Source organism: Python bivittatus, unplaced genomic scaffold, assembly GCF_059951505.1.
Source record: "Python bivittatus isolate LINGU-HERP-01145 unplaced genomic scaffold, Pbiv_v1 ctg000350_np1212, whole genome shotgun sequence".
Classification (NCBI taxonomy): domain Eukaryota; kingdom Metazoa; phylum Chordata; class Lepidosauria; order Squamata; family Pythonidae; genus Python; species Python bivittatus.
The window spans coordinates 12,421,811-12,442,452 of NW_028277074.1; the positions used below are offsets into that span (position 1 = coordinate 12,421,811).

Here is a 20,642-nt window from a genome sequence, read left to right on the forward strand (position 1 = left end):
TCTTCTAGTTTCTAGGCCAGACCTTTAGACACTATACCATATTGGCTCTTTTGAAAACTTTGTGTAAGCTACATAAGTAACAGATATTTCTGGAACATACAGAAAGACATGCCATAGTAAAGTTGTAGAATGTCAGCAGAAAATCCTTTTACTCCTAGAAACACCTTCATTATATATTCACTATAGCAAAATGCCATAGGCACTATAAAAAATATTTTATTGTGGTAATACAAAAAGACCATTTTATAAATGCAGCCTCTCACAAAAAGGCATCACTTGCCATGCAGAAAAATTGTTTCATATTAGGCTGCAAACCAGCCTATCCATTTTATGTGCCACAGTCCAGAAGGAAATATAATAGTACAAAAGTTAGCAAGATACATATTAATCAAACCCAAGAATTAGATTTCAAATGAAAGCATGAAAATGAATAGCAGGCTTGTATTAACATATATATCATTTAATTGTACAGAAACTAGTGAGAGCAATTTGAATACATAGCTATCTTATTTTTAATAGAAAGCCAATGGCTTCAAAAAGAAATCATTTTAATATTATTATAAAATATTGTTTTTATAAAAAAGGTCATGTGATGAGTTGTGTAATATTCTAAATAATGTCCAAAATCCATTTATATTTAGCAAAACAACTCTAAACTCTCAAATGAATCTCCTTTTTGTAGATCATGCATTACTACACCAGTAGAGTAGTTCATAGCGCAGGTTTAGAGATGCTGGCAAACCTGCTTCAACATCTCTAATAATGATAGAAACACTATTTCTGTCAGCTTGCACAGATGCAATTCTTTAGAATTAAACATATCAGAGACAATTTATACCTTTTTACTGAAGAAATTTGAGGGTTTTTTTTTTTTTTCTCTCCCTAATCTGAATGTGAAATATCAAATGTTACTGTAAGGCAAAAAAGTTTTAGTCTAACTTCAAGTACATTTATTCTTTTAAGTATATTTCACACACTTTTGTACTATTTTATTGGTAGCTAATTTTTCTCCATAAAATCATTACGTACTGTTCTTAGCATACATTCAAATAAAAAATAGATCAAAATGCTGCATTTCCAATAATTTTATCTTCTTGCTAAGTCAAGTAAGAAGTGTAATCCTGAGTACAGTAATACAGTGGTACCTCTAGTTACGAACTTAATCTGTTCCATGACTCTGGTTGCAACTCGAGTTGGTCTTAAGTCGAGGTAAAGTTTCCCATAAGGTTCAATGTAAATACGGTTAATCTGTTCCGCCCTCCGAATTTGGTCGCACCACGAGGCAAATTTCCCCATAAGGTTCAATGTAAATACGGCTAATCCGCCCTCCGAATTTGGTCGCACCCCGAGGTAAATTTGCCCCATAAGGTTCAATGTAAATACGGCTAATCCGCCCTCCGAATTTGGTCGCACCCCGAGGTAAATTTGCCCCATAAGGTTCAATGTAAATACGGCTAAACAGTTCTGAAACATATGCATTTTATTTTTAAACCTCAAAAACATGAAAAAAAGTACAGTACAGCACAGTATGAAGAGGGAGAATGGGGTGGGGAGGCAGTTATTGTTTGGAGGGAGAGTCCCCCTCCAAAGGGACATTGGGGAGATCTCCTTCAGGGGTTTCCTCTCTTCTTTGCCTCTTAGCTGCAGGCTCAGTTCTGGGGAAAAACCTGTCTAAAGTCAGTTGCCAGCCTGCTCTGCATTTTCTTTGGAGCCATGCTGACAAGCACACCAAAAACCTTCCAAACGCCACAAAACACACCACAAGCCTCACCGAACGTCTCCTTGCTACCGCGATCTCGCCCACAGGAAGCCGTGACCGCGTGGCAGCAGGGAAAATGGCCGTGGATCCAGTTTGTAACTCGAGGCGGAATTCGCAAGTAGAGGTAAATTTTTGGGGCCGGAGCTGGTCGTATCTCGAAAAATTCGTAAGGAGGGGCATTCGTAACTAGAGGTACCACTGTATATGGAAGTATTGCTACTGGTTTTAGAAGCAACAGGGTGTTGTCTTGTGTTGGCAAGATTATGAAAGGATAGATAGTATACATACTCCTCTCATTATGAAAAAAAGCAATTTAGACCTTTGCTATCAATACACAGTGTCTAAAATCTCCACCCCAAGAAGTTACAATTTTCTCCAATACCCTAAAAGAATGTGAATCATAGCTTGTTTAATTTGGCTTTCCCTCCTGTTGCTCTGCTCTTAAATTCCATCTGAAATATTTGACTTCTTCTTAATATCCTAAATATTGCACATTCTGAAAGATACTGTTGAATCATGAAGAATATTTTTATGAAACAGATTATATCCATGAACTTAGAACTCATTACTTAACCACAAACTGCCTTTGAAGGTCTGCTCTATTTTAAAAGGAATTTGTTTTACCAAATAGAAAATTGATGAAAAGTTTAAAGCACCTTAAAACCAATTTACAGTACTGGTAAAATATTTGCTGGTCTTGTTGATACCAATATAATTGGCAATACTTACATAAAGACTATGAAACAGTTTACACAGAATACCTTTGTCCAGACAGGGTAGTTCCTGACTATCCTTGAAGACTACTTCGTATTTTTTTTTCAACAATCAGAAAGTCACTTCTTGTAATCATACCAGCAAAATCCTTTGAACTACAGCAAACTTTGGTATTACAATCTAAAACAAAGTACTCAAATGCTGTCAACTGAGTCTTTTGATTGCAGGCAGTTAGAAATGTGAAAAATAAATAAATGAATAAACATAGTACACTACTAGAAGCTACTTCCTCAGTTACATTGATATACAGTATTTACTGGCCACCACAATCAGGACAACTGCTTAGGTCATGCCTCAGATAAATTCACACTTATTTATTAATATAGAGGAGTACTAAAAAAGATTTCATATTCTTTTTTATTTTTGAATTTATAAACCGCTTCAGTCACATTTACAATGCAACAGTTCTTGCAATTTTTTTAACATCTAAGTATTTGAAAATAATTCCATGTTTTTTTAATTTGTGAACCTGGAAATTAAACAAGATGTTTACTTCAATATTTATGACAATATCAGCAGCCTGAAAATACCATATACCAAAACTTATATTAGCAAGAATGGAGTGTTACCAACATTTTTTTTTTTAATTTGTCTTCACTATTTTCTGTAACAGCATTGGCTAAACTTGGTCCTTCAAAGTCTGTTTTATGGAATGGTTAAAAAACTTCTCCCTGCATTGTACCAATAGTAAAACCTTAAAGTGTGGATAGAGTTTATCTGCATTTATTATGCAGTGATGTGCAAAATGTTCTGAATTCAAAACATCATCAGCTTGAAATGCCCCATTTCAAATTTGAAACAGCTCTTGCAATTTTCCGGAAGTGTTCTGATGACATTTTGACCATATTGGAAACTCTAAACACCCATATTTTTAAAGATTAAAAATAGGCTGCTTTGAGGTTACACTTTCAGTATGGTTGGAACATTATTGGAGCACTCCCCAAAGGGTCAAGATAACCTATCTCCAGTTTAAATTGTTTCAGTTTGAAGTATTTTGCACAGGCCTAACTTTAATCCACCTGAAACTGAGACTTGGCCATTAGGCAAAATTCATATATTTGCTTCATTGTGATGTAACACTAAATTTCCACACAGACTGGTATGAAAGATTTGTATGAATCTATGGGACATCCATATGTTGCTAAACAATAAACTAACTGTGGTTAGCTTGATATGTGATTTACTGGAGCAGGCCAACTTCAAGCAGTAGCTTATGAAGCTGGCATGTTTCAGTATGCCATCACTAGGATTAACCACAATTTAGGGTTAAGGCATAACACTAAACTGCAATAAATTGAAAACGGAAGCAAAAACTTTTAATCTCCTCATGGCCTTGCTGGAGGAAAGGGGAGCATATGAACCCAAGGCTCATTTATATAACACTACTCAATAGTTTTGTATTATATCTGAAGAGGGTCATTATGTCATATAATCAGTGATGGTTAACTAGTGCCCACTTCTATATGGGAAGCCAATATACATAATCATTGCCTCTTATTATGCCAAATATTAAGAGGTGCCCAATAGCAGTAGCTCCCCGAAGTTTCTGGTGTTAATGAACACAGACACAGAATTGACAGTACCTAAAACATATTCAGGCTTGAACACAACATTAAGAAAAGTGCTTTTAAATGCCATTTAAGAGGAACTTCATTGTGATATATATATTAATACTGCTCCATGTCAGGCCAGGCCCAGTCAATACACACTCCTGAGAAATATCAGGATATAATGCCAACACTATCATCATCATTACTCTCAAATTATTTTGATCCTTATTCAAGTAATGAAGTCTTGAGGTTCTGTTCATTATTAAAGTAGGACAATAAAATAAAGTTTCAGAAATGAAGCTTCTGATCATTGGCTTTCTTTAAATAATGAGCTCACATTTTCTGGTAACTCAAGCAGAAATGAATAATTTCTTTAAATCCAGATTCTGAATCTCTTCAATGACAGGGAGGAGCTAATATACACTGAACAGTCCAGCATCATGCAAATAGAATTAAGTTGGACAAATAGGAGCCTGCTTTGTTTATGGTATTAAAAAAAAAAGAAGAATGGGGTAAGAACACTGAAGTTCAATTGAAATTCATCTTTCGTAAATGCCTGTTTGGGATTTCCACAGCACTAACTTGTAGAGGCCAAGATCCCCCAACAATTCCTGCTTGGATTGCCACCCCTATTACAACAGCTAGGTCTGGATCAACAGAAGTGTTGGGTTTCTTTCCAAAGAATTCTGTAATGACTTTACGTATTCTTGGAATTCGGGTGGAGCCTCCGACTAATACAATCTCATCTACTTCTGTCTTGTGTAGATGTCCTTCTTTCAGTACCTGCGCAATGGGCACAAGGATTTTCTCAAAAAGGTCCTCATTTAATGTCTCAAAGAGTTTCCGGGAAATTTCTGTTTCAAAGCTAATTGTTTTCCATGTATCATCAAGAGATTTTGAAAAGCTATCTTTCCTGTTCTCTTTCATTCCAGTTTCTGTATCTGAGGAGTTATTTTCATGTCTGTTATCCTCCTGCAAGTTTTCATGTTGGTCTTTCTTCTCTGGCATAGTAAGAGAAATTCGGATTGTTGAAGAGGTGTGAATTGTCAAATTTAATTTGACAGATTCTACGGCCTGCCTGAGTCGATGTATTTCTTCTTTTCTAGAGGGCAGAGAGCCATACATGTGGTGGATTTCATTATATAGGTATTGCATCAACCGTTGATTGAAGTCCTGTCCTCCAAGTTTGTTGTTCCCTAAAACACAAAATCTGCATATATCAGATAACTGAGAGGGGAATAGATATAGCTTGAATAGCATTAAACACTTGGACAAGAGTAAGATGTCTCAGTAGATTACAGCATATGTTACATCTGCCATGGGCTTAACAACAACACTATTCTTGCTAACCCAGGCTGAAAAAGAACTATTTAGCTGAACCTCTAGTAGGCCATCAATCATAGCTCGTAGTCCCTATTTAATACAATATGCTTGCAAACTGCAAATATGTTCTATCAAAATTATATATGGTTTAAGCTACAATCATTTACAATCATATACAAACTATTACCTTATAATAGATCATGATAACTGTAACACCACTTACAGAATTTCTGTGCCTAAATTCACATACCTTGCTAAATCATGGTTTAATACACCAGAAAAACTGAATTCACATCAGACATAAAGCAAATAAATTTAAAAAACAGCATGATTTAGTGCAATGTTTGCATGTGTTTTATGTCTTTAAACATAACATGACATGGAAGAAGCATGCTCTCTGCACTCAGTCATTATTCATACATGAACTCTAAAGTATACAGATGTACAGTCGTGTGAAAAAGAAAGTATAACCTCTATGGTTTTACGTATCAGTACATAATAAAAATCATCTGGTCCTTAGCAGTTCTCAAAATTAGGTAAATACAACCTCAGATGAACAACAACACATGACATATTACACCATGTCATCATTTATTTTACAAAAAGAAAGCCAAAATGGAGAAGCCATGCATGAAAAGCTAAGTACACCTTATGATTCAATACCTTGTAGAACCACCTTTAGCAGCAATAACTTGAAGTAATCGTTTTCTGTATGACTTTATCAGTCTCTCACATCGTTGTGGAGGAATTTTGGCCCACTCTTCTTTACAACATTGCTTCAGTTCATTGAGGTTTGTGGGCATTTGTTTATGCACAGCTCTCTTGAGGTCCCGCCACAACATTTCAATTGGGTTGAGGTCTGGCCTTTGACTGGGCCATTGCAACACCTTGATTCTTTTCTTTTTCAGCCATTCTGTTGTAAATTTGCTGGTGTGCTTGGGATCATTATCCTGTTGCATGACCCAATGTCAGCCAAGCTTTAGCTGTCGGACAGATGGCCTCACATTTGACTCTAGAAGACTTTGGTATACAGAGGAGTTCATGGTCGACTCAATGACTGCAAGGTGCCCAGGTCCTCTGGCTGCAAAACAAGCCCAAATCATCACCCCTCCACCACCATGCTTGACAGTTGGTATGAGGGGTTCGTGCTGATATGCTGTGTTTGGTTTTCTCCAAACGTGGCGCTGTGCATTTTGAGCCAAACATCTCCACTTTGGTCTCATCTGTCCAAAGGAGTGTTCTAGAAGTCTTGTGATTTGTGTAAATGCAACTTTGCAAACTGCAGCCATGCTGCCATGTTCTTTTTAGAGAGAAGAGGCTTTCTCCTGGCAAACTTCCAAACAAACCATACTTGTTCAGTCTTTTTCTAATTGTACTGTCATGAACTTTAACATTTAACATGCTAAAACCTGTAGAGTCTGAGATGTAACTCTTGGATTTTTTGCAAATTCTCTGAGCATTGCACAGCCTGACCTTGGGGTGAATTTGCTGGGACATCCACTCTTGGGAAGATTGGCAACTGTCTTGAATGTTTTCCACTTGTGAATCATCTTCCTCACTGTAGAATAATGGACTTTCAATTGTTTGGAAATGGCCTTATAACCCTTCCCAGATTGATGGGCAGCAACAACTGCTTCTCTAAGATCATTGCTGATGTCTTTACTCTTTGGCATTGTGTTAACAAACACCTCAACGCTCAAGACCAGCAAACTCCTAAAACTTTGGCTTTTATAGAGGTAGTCGCACTTGCTGATGATCAACTGATCAAGGGCATTTGATTAGCAGCACCTGGCTGCTACTTAGCCTCTTCATACCTATGGAAGCAGTAAGGGTGTACTTAGTTTTTCACACATGGCTTCTCCATTTTGGCTTTCTTTTTGTAAAATAAATGATGACATAGTATAATATGTCATGTGCTGTTTCCATCTGAGGTTGTATTTACTTACTCTTGAGAACTGCTAAGGACCAGATGATTTTTATTATGTCCTGATACGTAAAACCATAGAACTCAAAGAGGGTATACTTTCTTTTTCACACAACTGTAAGTACTAATATATTGCAAGTATTGTACATCATTAAGAAATACAAGCATTTATTTACCTGCCATAGCTCGAGTTAGGAACATCCCTCCTTGTTTATTTAGCAGGGAGACATCCAAGGTTCCTCCACCCAGATCTACTACCAGAACATTAGACACATCAGCCTTGTGAAGACCGTATGCCATTGCTGCAGCAGTGGGCTCATTAATTACCCGCAAAATTTCCAGTCCTACGAAGGTAAAACAATGTCAGTATTTTCATTTTCCAACACACTGATTCATATGATATAGTCAACAAAATATATGTTCAAGGATAAACAGCTGTACACTGTATATTTTATATGCCAGTATGATAATACTATGAAATTTAACTGAAAAAATTAATGTGTCAGTTTTTGGAACTCCTCCTTAGGCAACAAATTAATGTGTCTTTAAAACAGAGAATTTTCTATGGTTTCAATGCTGCTCCAATTAGGACACTTTGAAAACTAACTGAGTTTAGGAAAAGTGTTAGGAATCTTGGATGCCCCAAGAATGGCACATATAACACCCTTACTGCAAGAGCTGCATTGGGTCCCAGTTTGCTTCTGGGTCCAATTCAAAGTGTTGGTTATTACCTTTAAAGCCCTACATGGCACGGGTTCAGGTTGCCTGAGGGACCATCTCACCCCCATCTCATCAACCCATCCCACCTGGTCAGGCAGAGAGGGCATGTTGTGTATCCCATCAGTGAGAGAATGTCAGCTGGTGGGGCCCAGGAGGAGAGCCTTCTCTGCTGTTGCCCCCGCCCTGTGGAATATTATCCTCCCAGAGCATGGCAAGCCCCTACCCTCCTGTATTTCCAGAAAGGATTAGAGACCTGGCTCTGCCAGCTTGCGTGGGGTGATAAGAATCTTACCCAATCCTGGAGATGGCTGGCCCCTTGATGAGGCTCCCTGAGTTACTGCCAATTTTAACATCCACCCCTTGGATTATATTTATTTTCTATTTATTTAGGATTATTTTATATTGTAGTTTTAATTGTTTTTAACTGCTTTGTAAACCACCCAGAGTCATTTTTTAATGAGATGGGTAGTGACAAATTTGATATATAAATATAAATAAATATATGCATCACCTGCAAGGCTAGCTGCTTTAATTGTGTAGTTCCGCTGTCTTTCATCAAACTCTGCTGGCACTGAAATAACTGCTTTGGAAACCGGCACTCCAAGATAATCCTCTGACATCCTTTTCAGTTTCAAAAGAAGCTGAGAACCAATATATTCTGGTGTTACCCTAATAGTCTCATTGGCTACAACAGAAAATTCAGCAGCTCCCTTGTTGTTAAGGATCTAGGAAGGGGGAAAAGAGCAAAATGAAGCATAGTATCTTTCATAGGCCCAGTTTGCATAGTAAAGTAAAAAGGGTTTATTTTGCCTTTGTTTCAGCTGTGTGGAAAACAAAATATGGTTTATTTTTGGCAAAAACCATAATTAGTTAATGCAATGTCTCAGCCCAAAACATGGCTTAGCATTATGTATAGTTTTTGCCAAAGTTTAGGTATCCCTGGTCAAACTGTATGTTTCAACAAATCCCTAAGTGAAATGAAACTAACACAACCTCTGCATGGTATAAACACAACTTTTCTCTGTAAATTTGAATTAATATTTACTATTTATGAACAGTTGCTTACAGATTCAAAATAAGAAAACAATGACTATGACAAATGCAGAAGTTTCGACATCCCTTTACTCACTACTTTATAATATCCCCCGTTTTAGAAGTACTCCAAAAGTTTCCTATTAGCAACTAAGAGTCTTTCTAGCCTTACTTTTGAGATTTTTCCCATTCTTCTTTGTTAGAGTTTTTTAGTTTTCTATATTAAGTTTCCTTGCATGCCCTGTCTGACATGCCCCACAGATTATCAAAAATATTCAAAACACGGAACTGTGAAACATGTTTTTTTTCCTGTTAGTACTTCATGATCAATCTGAAGATAAATATTGTATTACTATCTTGCTGAAATACACTACCTCTTTTCGGCATTAATTTCTTGACTGACTGTGGAACATCACCTTGAAAACCAAGAAAAACCTTTGCTAGAAATGTCCCCAAACTGGTCAGATCTGTAGAACTGAATCCACAGATTGCTGATGATCTTGAAATGTTTACCTGACACTGGATGAGCTATCCAAACTTCCACAGTACAATCTTGAGTGTAATAGTGTACAATATGGTGCATGCAGGGAGACCTAAGAATATTTTTGAGCTAGAAGAGTTCTGCAAGAAAGTATGGGGAAAAAATAAATAAGAAAGAATAGAAAGCCTCTTAAGTTGCCTATAGGAAATTTTTTGTAAGTTGTTATTTCTGCCAAAGGAACTGTTACAAAGTATTAACTGAAAGGATGTCTAAATGTCTGCACTTGCCATATTCATTAAATTCTTAAACTGCACATTAATAGAAAGTATGCTTAAATTTGCAGAAATACTTTATACTATGTAGAGCTTGTATCAGCTTCTGTCTCTCCCCCCCCCCCCCTTGTATGTGTGTGCCTTTGAGTCAGTCTGGACTCCTGGCAACTGCCTGGACTAGTCCCTGCAGTTTTCTTGCCAAGAAAAGCAGTTTGCCATTGCCTTCTTCCTAGGGCTGGCCCAAAGGTGGCTTTGTGCCTAAGGCATGACTAGAATTCATGGTCTCTTAGTGTCTAGACAAGTGCCTAACCACTACACCAAACTGGCTCTTTCAGTTTTCTTAGGGATTATTTTGACTAGAGCGCCTAAACTTTTGTGTACAATTGTATATACCAAATCTATATCTAAATATGAAATTATAAATTATTTATCATTTCTTTCTCTCTTGTACCAAAACCTCTATCTTGCAATTCTGCAGAGGCAAAAGTCAAGAGCAGCTAAAAAAGGCATGACTTGTGTATATTCATTCAAGGATCCTCATTCTCCTTGGTAACAGATTTTTCACACCAACGTATTCTATGAGCACAAGGCATAAGTGAAGAATTCAAGTGCAAATGTCAAATTATGTATTTGCCTCCCATGAAGGATAGGAAAATGCACATTTCATAGGTGGGAAACTAGTGCTGCATTGTAAGAAACACATAGGAAAAACACATAACCTATTAAATAAACAAACAAACAAACAGTCCACCAAAACATCCATCACCACAAACCAAGTTCTTCACAGTCACACAGGAAAATATCCCAACAACTCCCCTCTCAAAATAATAAAACCAAAAATCCACAAAACACAGAATATCAACATATTTCATTAAAAAAATTCAGTATCGCACATGCATAAACTATTTCCCCCTAAAAAATACTCTCACACACATAAAGATTCTCCCACAAATGCTTCTTAACGTACAAGTAAAGACAAATGCATTTACAAATTCAAAAGCAAAATCATCCTTTATAGCTATTAGGATATCTGAGTCACTAACTAGACACTGGCAGAGAAAATGGAGGAAAAACAAATCAGGATCTGAGTGAACATGGCATGAGTGCTTTATGCATCTGAGAGAGTCTGCAACAAATCCTGACTTAATGATGTGTGGAACCTTGCCAAAAATTGTCAAAGAAAACAATCCTAAACTTACAAGCAAATGAAATTGACTAAAACTGCAAGACTTATTTCTTGTAAACAAAGGTACCACTGCACTTTATAAATAGCATTCATTTTGTGTAGGAACTACATGATGACAGAATACGCTATGGAAACTTTATTATAAATACAGTAAGTGTCTGAATTGATCTTCCATTATTTACAGCCAGGGATAAGCAGGGTGCATACAGTGTAATACATACTGAATAGATGTACACAATGTAACTGATAATTGAAGAAGTCATCAATAAAACCAAGTTTCAGTAACAGTAACATATTTCAGTGAAGCAGCTGGACTTGAAAACCTTCATAAGGTCTTAAACATTCCAGTTTTCCCCCAGCAGGAAAGAAAGTGATTATTTGAAATCATTGGTATGTAAGTAGTAAATAACATGTTAACTTTACCTTAAATGGATATCTGCTGCTTTCATTTAAAAGTTCCTTTGGTGCGAAGATCTTCCCTATAAATCTCTTGGCATCATACACAGTGTTCTGTGGATTTGCATCTGCTAATTCTAGCCCATCATATCCCACATACACATCATTCTCAGTAAATGACACTATGCTTGGAATGCTGTTGTGTCCATTTTCATCTGGAATCACTTTCACCTGTCCTGTACCAGGAAGGAACACTCCAACTGAACAGTATGTGGTACCAAGGTCAATCCCTATTACTTTTGGTGTGGGCATAGGTAAATACTGTTGGGCTAGATATCCAGCTAGTAAAAGGGTCAAAATAGCAGAACCTAAAAAATAGGAGGGTGGGGTGGGTGGGAGAGAGGGTTAGTCAGCTAATTCATTCCAGTATAAATTAATGTATCATCTGTTTCTTCAGTATAAGACATAGAATCTCATACGTTTATTATTCTGGAAGTTAATCTCTTTTCTCCTTTATCCAAAGTACTGCACTTTTTGTTTAGAAAACTATATCTATATCTATATAGATAAACAAAAAGTGCAGTACTTTGGATAAAGGAGAAAAGAGATTAACTTCCAGAATAATATCTATAGATATAGATATTAGCATTTATATTGCCCCCATTCCACAATATGCTTCCTGAACTATACACTGGACCCCTAATGGAACTGAAGTACACGTTTGAATACAAACATTTTGAAACCATGCTAGGGATTTTAGAGATGGTTTTACTTATTTAGCCATATTAGACAAACATTTATTTCTAGTTTATTGAACAAGGTTTCTCAGTTAGGATACACAGACAAACCCCTAAACATTAAGAGAAAAAAAGACAAAGGAAGAAAACATAAAGGTTCCATTGCTCCCTCTATTCCCAGATTAACAAATGTTCCTTTTTCTGTGGCTTTGTCGATTTCCACTAAGATAATAGCAAATAGCAAATTCTGACAACCTCTCTCTGCATTTATTGTAGTTTAAACATAAGAACTTACTACAGGTACCCGTTTCCCGAAGTGATCTTCCATTTCCTTTTAAGAAGCAGAACCTGACGGTGACAGGTCACCTTAGAGCTATTAGTGTCTACTACCACTGAAACTGGAGGTTCGATTCAGCTACCACAACTAATGGTCACAGACCCAATTATTTTATTTTTTGCTTCGCATATTACGATGCTGAAGAGTAGGTTTCAGCTCAGAGGCCATACCTCGGCTGGCTCCCTATTGGGGAAGGGAGAAGGACGACGACGACTATTACTACTACTACTATTACTATAATTATTATTATTATTCACCGAAGAGGACGACACGCTGGATAAAAGCTCCCCCAATGAACAGACACTTACCCAACACCGTCATTTCCCCGGCCATTTCTAATAATCTTGCCCTGGCGTGTCCTACAGGCACCGGCTGCTACTCTGCTATCCGGCTTCCTGAATCATTTACCGGTTTGCTGACTGTACCTTCGTTTCTGGTGAACAGCTTGGAAAACCCTCGTGTCGTGCAGGACATGCTGGGAAGTGTAGTCGTATTCGACTAAGACTCCAATAGAGATCACTGGAGTAGAAAACTACGATACCCAAGCGGCAAAGCAGATTACAATGGCTCTTCTTGCGTGAAAGGCGCTCCAAGACACGTCACCATTCGGCACGAAAGGTCTGATGGGACGGGAAGGAGCTTCCCGGTGATGTAATATGTATTGGGGAGGTGCAGCTATGGTGCTTTTCCTGTTTCTTATTTATTTGCAATGATATTTTCGGGATTTTGTTAAATCTTTGTAGTTGTTCTTTCTGATGAGTAAAGGATTGCAGTCCTCCATCCCCATCATTTCTTAGACATTAGTGTACGTATTAAGGCCTTGCGATAGTAAAATTATATTGTGTCTCCGCTAGCCGTTTGTATAAATGCGTATCAGCTCCAGAAAGCGTTCAGGGCTGGATTTCGGGCATCTGGAAGTAGGATAATAACAAAGGTGAGGAGTAGTTACATGCGTATCTTTTTTATGTCCGCTAAATCGTTTTAAAAATACATTTTGTATTTTATTTCTATATCATTTAGAGATCACCCAAACTAGATAATATCTTACCCAGTTTGGTGTCATATACAATTTAATAAATAAAGAGGTGGAGAGAATGCTTAAGTCATTAATAGAAATGTTGAAGAATATAAATGCTGAAGAATACAGGGCTCAGAACTGAAATGTGTCTTTCCCTAATCAGTAGGCTTTGTTACTTGGATGAGTAAATATTGATGACCACCTCTGAGCACAGATACCTAAGCCACTTAATTGTCTTGCCATCAAGCCCAGACTCAAGTCTGCTAACCAGAATGCAATGAAGCTAATAACTCCGCTCTCACTGAGGCAGATCAAGCAAGCCCTCAGGACTCCCTGCCTGTGCCCACTGACTGCCTGTCAGACTCTGAGGTTCACCCACCCAGAATGCCATGGGATACATTATCACATGTTTTGCTGAGAGCAAGATATACTCTTCTTACAGTTATACATACATACATACATACATTAAATATAGCTTTCACAATCTGTTACGAGATGTGATGCTGTCTACCAGCTTGCCTGGCTTCAAAAAAGGGTTGGACAAATTCATGGAAGTCATGGTGATAATAAACTGGATGCCTACCACAGTCCAGAGATAGGCAAACTCAGGCAGAACTTTTAGAAGCAAAGAATCCCTTTTACCTATAGCTAAGGACAGCAACTGTTATGGAGTCAAGGCTTGGCTTGACACAACTGCCATAAATATGTAAATTTAAAAACTCTTGTAAATTGACAGAAATAATGTAAGTTACATCAGTTATTCAGACTGCTTAAGAAACAATGGACTTTTGTCAGTTGTTTGGAGGTGATGTCCAAACAGAAATTTTGATTGTGTCCAGAGTACACTGAATGAAATTGAGGCTTTATTGTACCTGAAGAAATTCTTCTTATTATTATTTACTCAAAGAGCGATTCTGGGTGGTTTACAGTAAAATAAGAATAAATACTGATTAAAATACAATAAAATAATGCTCATAAATAAATAATGTCTTCCAAGGCACTGATGGTAAATTAAGGTTATTAGCCTATGGGAGCGTCTTCAGGATGCCAGCCACCTCCAGGATTGGTTATCCCTCCTCCCACCCCAAATGAGTTGTCAGAGCCAGGTCTTTACTCCTTTGCCATCTTCAACACATTCTCTGCTTTAGTCTTTCTGATATAATTTACCATATGATACTAAAATTTCCAAATATACGTATGTACTCTTGATCTCTTCCTCCTTTCATCTCCTATATGTGCCATTTTTGTTTTCAGGTGTTTACTGAGCTTTTTCTGCAAACACATCTTCTATGTCTTTCATCTATTTTCTTCTTACTGGAACTGTTTGCAATTTTTTAATACTAATTCCCACTCATCTTGAGTTTCATTTCCCATTAGCTGATCATGCCATGCAATCCTACCTGTCATTATTCTGAAATAATAATTTTTATTATTATTATTTAAGATTATTTAATTAATAATCTTTCTTGAAATCCAGCATACACTCAACTTTATTTATCCTGCACTTTGCTTTCCCTTAAAATCAAGACATTTCTCTCAATGTTTCTTCTATTTCTTTGACTGAAATGTTTGTTATGCTTTCTGATTTATTTAAAATTGATTAGCTTAATAGTCTCTGAAATAAACCATTTTCATCTACAGTGCACAATCTGAGGCCCTTTTCATGTCCAATCACACTGGAAATAAGTTTGTCATGCTTTGGCCATTTGCATTTTTCAGCAATCTTTTTGATGTGGAAGTCATTTTGTGTCACCAGTGCATCATCCAGATTATATAGGCTGAATCCGGAAACCAATTCTCTCCTAGGCTTTTAATGTCTTCTTGGATATGCAAAACACGTTCCTGGAACTACTGTGAGGGAAGCTGTTTTAAAAGTTGTGTTATTGCATTATTAGTTGCCATATTATATGTTTAGCCTCACAAAATCCCCTTGTCTTTTTGGGAGGGTAATTCCAGCCCAGTATATTCTTCCCTTGAAAACTGCAAGAAAAGAAAACATGCAATTTCCTAAATTATTTGGTTCAGTAATCCACTCTTATTCCTTAATCAGAAAGAATAAACAGTCTCATTCATTGGAGAAATTATATATTACCATATGTTGGCAGGTATAAGTTATAGGGCAAAGTTAGGAGGTGTATGACCTCGTAGATGTTGAATTACAGGTCCAGCAGCATTAGCCAGCACAGCCCTGTTACACAGAAAAAAGAATAAATCAGCTGTTACATTTATTTTCCATTAGATGTCAGAATGAGAGCCAGTTTGGTGTAGTGGTTAAGGCATCAGGGAGACCGTGAGTTCTAGTCTGGCCTTAGGCACAAAGCCAGCTGGTTGACCTTGGCCCAGTCACTTTCTTTCAGCCCTAGGAAGGAGGCAACGTCAAACCACTTCTGAAAAACCTTGCCAAGAAAACTGCAGTGACTTGTCCAGGCAGTGTCTGAGAATTGGATACGATTGAATGGATGGAGGAAAAAAAAAAAAGATATCAGAATATTGCTAGACATTTAGGAACTGTATGTACTATAATCCTTAGAGAGCAGATTACTAATATGAGGCCGCATCATTTTCTAATTATAATATTTAATCCTCTAGGTTTAGCAAATTCACTGTCTCTAAAATACCTTTGGAAGCTGACAGTACAACACAATTCTTTCACGTTCACAGAGTCGCAGTAGCTACTATCTTTAGAATGTGGTATGGAGTTTACCTTCCTTTTCTTAATTGCAGTGACCACCAGGAGGCACCACAATACCAGTTTCATTAATGCAGTGCCTCCTTGTGATCATGTAACTGAAAACAACGCAGAGAATATGTGCTGTGTAAAACAGAGAAAGAGGGTGGAAGTCATGTAAAACCCCATACATGGGGGCACAATACAATCTAATGTCTGTATCTGTCTGCTCTGAGAGCTTAAGGGAAGATGCATTGTACAGGTAGTCCCTGAGTTACAACCACTCATTGAGTGACTGTTCAGAATTGCAATAGCGCTGAACGAGGGGGACTTGCAACGAGTCCACGAAATTGTGGCCATTGCAGTGTCCCAGCAGTCATGTGATTGTGATCGAGGCACTTGGGTGCCTGGCTCGCGATTACAACATTGCAGCAAGCTGTGGTCATGTGATCACCATTTGCAACCTTCCCTGCCGGCTTCCCACAAGCAGTCAATGGGGAAGCGGGCAGGGATGGTCACAAGTCGCTCCCATAAGTCACTCGTGCTGCTTTTTCTCCCAAGGAGCCCCACAAAGGAGCACTCACCCACAGTGTGCGCTCTGCAGCATCCCCCACCTGCCCCTACTCCCTAGTGCACACCTGCCCACAGCGCCCACCCACACTCCCTAGTGCCCACGTGCAGCCCTTGCCAGCCCACCTGCAGCCCTTGCTGACCCGCCTGCACTTCATAGCATCTCTCTGCATGAACCCCATGCAGCATGCACTGCCCCCCCCCCCCCAGTACCCTTGCACTCACCAGTGGCCTCTTCCTGATTAACAACCTGCACAGTCCTGGGGTTACGATGGTTCTAAGTTGTTTTAAAGCTGTTCTGCTAATTCCTGGGATCTAGGTTTCAGAGAAGAGATTGTGGATTTCAGATAAGCATTCAGTCATATTTTGTTACATTTAACAAGAACACCTTACAAAAATCCTTGTTATTTCTTTTTGTCTGCTGTTAGAGACATTTGAAGCAAGGCAGTATTTTTGTCTTAAGACTCTATAGATTGAAAAGCAAACATCAACTGTTTTGGCAAGCTAGTTCTGGCTAGATGCTGGTTTACAACTCAAGCAGTTGTGAAGAATTTCTTCTTTAATGACCTAGAAAATTTTCTCCCTTTAGTTCTTCCCTACAATCTTTTGTTTGTCCATACTTTGCTGTAACCTTCTTCTTTCCCTTCCCATGTATTCACATCTTCCTCCCTTTCCATTTATAATTCCTTATATATTTTAGATAGCATTTGCAGGTGCAGTTTAAGGGATCTTTGTGATGAGCTCTGCTTGGAAGATCCTAGAATCTACTTAATAGGTAGGTATTTGAGAATATTCCAAACAGGGCACTAGCTTCCAGTTGAAGAAAACAAAGCACTTTTTACATGAGAAGTATTTCTGGTGTTAAGGCAGAAACATTTTTTTTCTCTTACTGCAGTTAAAGTAGCAATTCTAGCTTTCATATTCCTAATCTGTAGTTAAAAAGTTAGAAAACTTACAGAAACTAACCCTTCAGTGATAAAACCCAATCAGCTGGAACAGGGTCAAGAATGTATATGCATTGGTAAAGACGCATGTAACATGTTGAAGTTGTCATCTTGTAGCAATGGCACAACTTAATTTGGCTCTTAAGTTATGTAGCCTAGAAAGTTTGATCTCACTTAGCTATATACTTTCTATTTTTATTTTTATTTTAAACAAGCCACTGTGTCTCAGTTTCACCTCTTATCTGTAATGTGTACTGACCTACCTTGCTGAGTATTGCTGGATACATTTATGCAACATATCACCATGGTTTATGATGAAGCATAGACTATTTTTCACTACTCCTTCCATATCACTGGAGCTGCTTTAAAATAGCATCTACTAATTTGTTTCAGAAATTAGCATGTTGTCTGTCCTCAATTTTTACCTATTGCTTGCTGAAGATATAATTGGGTTTGTAAGCTCATGCTTAACCTTAAGCCATTGACAGCATATCATGTGAGTGCACCAGGGTAGATGAAACATATTAAGTCAGTGTTTAACTCTGAGGTCATTGTTACCTGCCTGGGATAGAAGCAGTATTCAGGCCATTATCTAGCAGGAAGTAGACGGAAAGTGTGAATGGTGTTGGGCAAGTTGAAGTAACACCTGAAAATGTGTAAAAGTATGTATGTAGGTATGTGTGCATATACCTAAAAACTATACAGACACATACATGTGAGCATACATACTGTATGTACTGTATATAGACACGCCCTAAATAAAAAACAAAATGTTTTTGTTTTCTTCTGAAAGCCTAGAAATAGAAAATAGAGGTAGAAATTATCTATTTTTGTCCTGCTCCATTTTTTTTCAGGGCTTCATGTATCTGCAGGAACTACAAAACTCACTATTATTATTGGAATCCTGATTAGTAGTCTGGGCCTGAAGTGTTTTTTATCTCTTCCAGCTATATTTATTTATTATAAATTTATTTATTTATTTATTTAAAACATTTTTAAGGCCACCCAACTCAAACAATGTGACCCTTGTGGTGTACACTGAAAGTAAACAATAACAATAATGACTGTACATTAAAAAAGAAGAAGCCACTATATAAAATGGCAACCAAATGGGACAATTAAACAACCAAAAGGGGATTCAACTGGACCCAAATTCCTGGAGAACTCAACTGAATCCAAATGCCTGGAGAAAAAGTCAGGTCTTAATGGCTTTTCTAAAGACAAGCAGAGTTGGGGGGAGATCATTCCGGAGCATAGGCAAGCCACTGAAAAGGCAATGCTACTGGAAGAAGTATGATCCCTCTTATTTAGCAATTTCTAAATTCTACAGTATGCATGTAAGTCCCATGAAGATGTTTTGGGAATTGGAAAAGAGTTATGTTAATGGTAAAATCTGTCTCTTATTGTTAGGTCCCCCAGCTGATAGTTTTTTGATTCCAGACAATCACCACCTCCACTCCCCAAAAGAATAATTAGTGTCAAACTTAGAACAGTAGTAAAACAAAATGATTTAAAGTACCATGACAGAAAGTATTGTATTTGTGTCTTCTTGTATCTGTTTACAAATCATCATCATCATCATCTTATAAATTTTATGAGTGTTAATCAGGGTGGAAAATTAATGTGATCCAAAGCAACTCTTAGACCTTGGTTGCAAGACAGAAAATTCAGTATCTAGCCTTTTCAGATTTTGTTCATAAGCTTTCAGGAAGTTAAAGCTGTTCCTGAGGTTAGGGGAAGTAACACTTGCCTATTTTTAATAGCAGGAGACTATTTTTGTACAACTAGCTTTATCAGCTATTTAAATTTCTATTATTAACATACAGGAAAAAAGTGTGTTTTCACAGATGTTTATGGTATAGCTTAGAAACAGATATTTAATTACTGTATGTTTAGCTTCCTAGTTATGTTTTTGATGAATGCCTAGCTTTTATTCTAGGCACTGTTCTGTTTGTACAGTTCCTTGCTTATGGATTACAATTGCCTCTTCCATGACTTTCAGGCAGAGGTGAGAGGTGTCATTAGAATGGGAACATCCATCATTATTTTACAGTGTAATATAGTTAATCAATGCATAGTGAAATAATGATTAATAAGGGATATAATACCCAGTTGGAATTGTTAAAAACAAATCAATTTTTATCATTTTCTAGATATGGTCACGTATAAACTATTAGATGCAGTACAAGACAATTTGTAAAGATGCAGAAAGTCTAGCTCCATTGCAGCTCCTTCTAATTAGTGAAGTGAAAACTTTCAGCTTATCAACATAAGTCAAGGTCCTTAATGTTATTGCTTTATAACTTTCTAAAAATCTCTAGTCATTTGGCATCTAGTTTGTATTAGCTGTAACCTCTGCTAAAGCTTTCAACATACCTGGAGGATCTTAAAACTATTTCTGTCAATGCTGATGGAATCATTCCGACATTAGTCAGATTATTCTTACAAGACAGTCAAAAATGTTAGCCACAACTTGTCTCATTTTCTCAGCATCACTCGCTTTTATGCTGTCATGTGAGTACCAAGTGTCTGTTTTGCCTGAAGAAAAAAAGAACGTTGAAAGCAGAGAGTGAACCTATAGCCCTTGAGCAGAATCAGGACACCTCTCTTGAAAATGATCTAGTTGTAAAAATGAAAATAACTCTTTATTGTACAAATCACAAAACAGTACAAATACAATCAGATTCTCTTCTTTTTCTACCTGGTTGATGCTCATATGCCTGCCAGGCTGCCTCTTGGCTCTTTATGGAATTCCCCATTTCTACTGTACATGCTCTGTATGCATTCTGCACCATGCATTGCTGTCTTTATTTTCCGTGGATGGATGGATAGACAGACAGATAATATTGGGAAACATGCATAGTTTCTCCAAGTTTTTTTTTAAAAATCAGTATTTGAACTGCTAAGAACTTATTAAAATATTCTTAAAACTACTCATAGCTTCCCACTAC

At 37.4% G+C, this 20,642-nt stretch overlaps 1 protein-coding gene across 2 annotated transcripts; it reads right to left on the reverse strand.

The window, feature by feature from the left end:
• Nucleotides 1-238: 238 nt before the first annotated feature.
• HSPA13 (heat shock protein family A (Hsp70) member 13) lies at nt 239-13,044 on the reverse strand. 2 transcript variants are annotated; one of them, XR_015796770.1, is made up of 6 exons: nt 12,800-13,044; nt 11,445-11,785; nt 8,562-8,775; nt 7,507-7,674; nt 1,728-5,279; nt 240-1,492 (listed from the first exon to the last, which is right to left on the reverse strand). XR_015796770.1 is itself a non-coding variant. In XM_007430717.4 (5 exons), the coding sequence occupies exons 1-5, from the start codon at nt 12,822-12,824 to the stop codon at nt 4,612-4,614; spliced, it is 1,416 nt and encodes a 471-aa protein (XP_007430779.1). In that variant the 5' UTR covers nt 12,825-13,044; the 3' UTR covers nt 239-4,611. The 2 variants fall into 2 exon arrangements, 1 of the variants encoding a protein (XP_007430779.1); XM_007430717.4 differs by having other exon boundaries at nt 239-5,279.
• Nucleotides 13,045-20,642: the final 7,598 nt, after the last annotated feature.

Excerpts from the sequence above, each read along its gene's own strand:
- HSPA13 (XM_007430717.4), bottom strand. The coding sequence starts at position 12,824 with ATGGCCGGGGAAATGACGGTGTTGG. Across the intron at positions 11,786-12,799 it reads CGGGGAAATGACGGTGTTGG|GTTCTGCTATTTTGACCCTT; the intron begins GTAAGTGTCTGT and ends CCTATTTTTTAG. Across the intron at positions 8,776-11,444 it reads GCAGCAGATATCCATTTAAG|ATCCTTAACAACAAGGGAGC; the intron begins GTAAAGTTAACA and ends CCCCCTTCCTAG.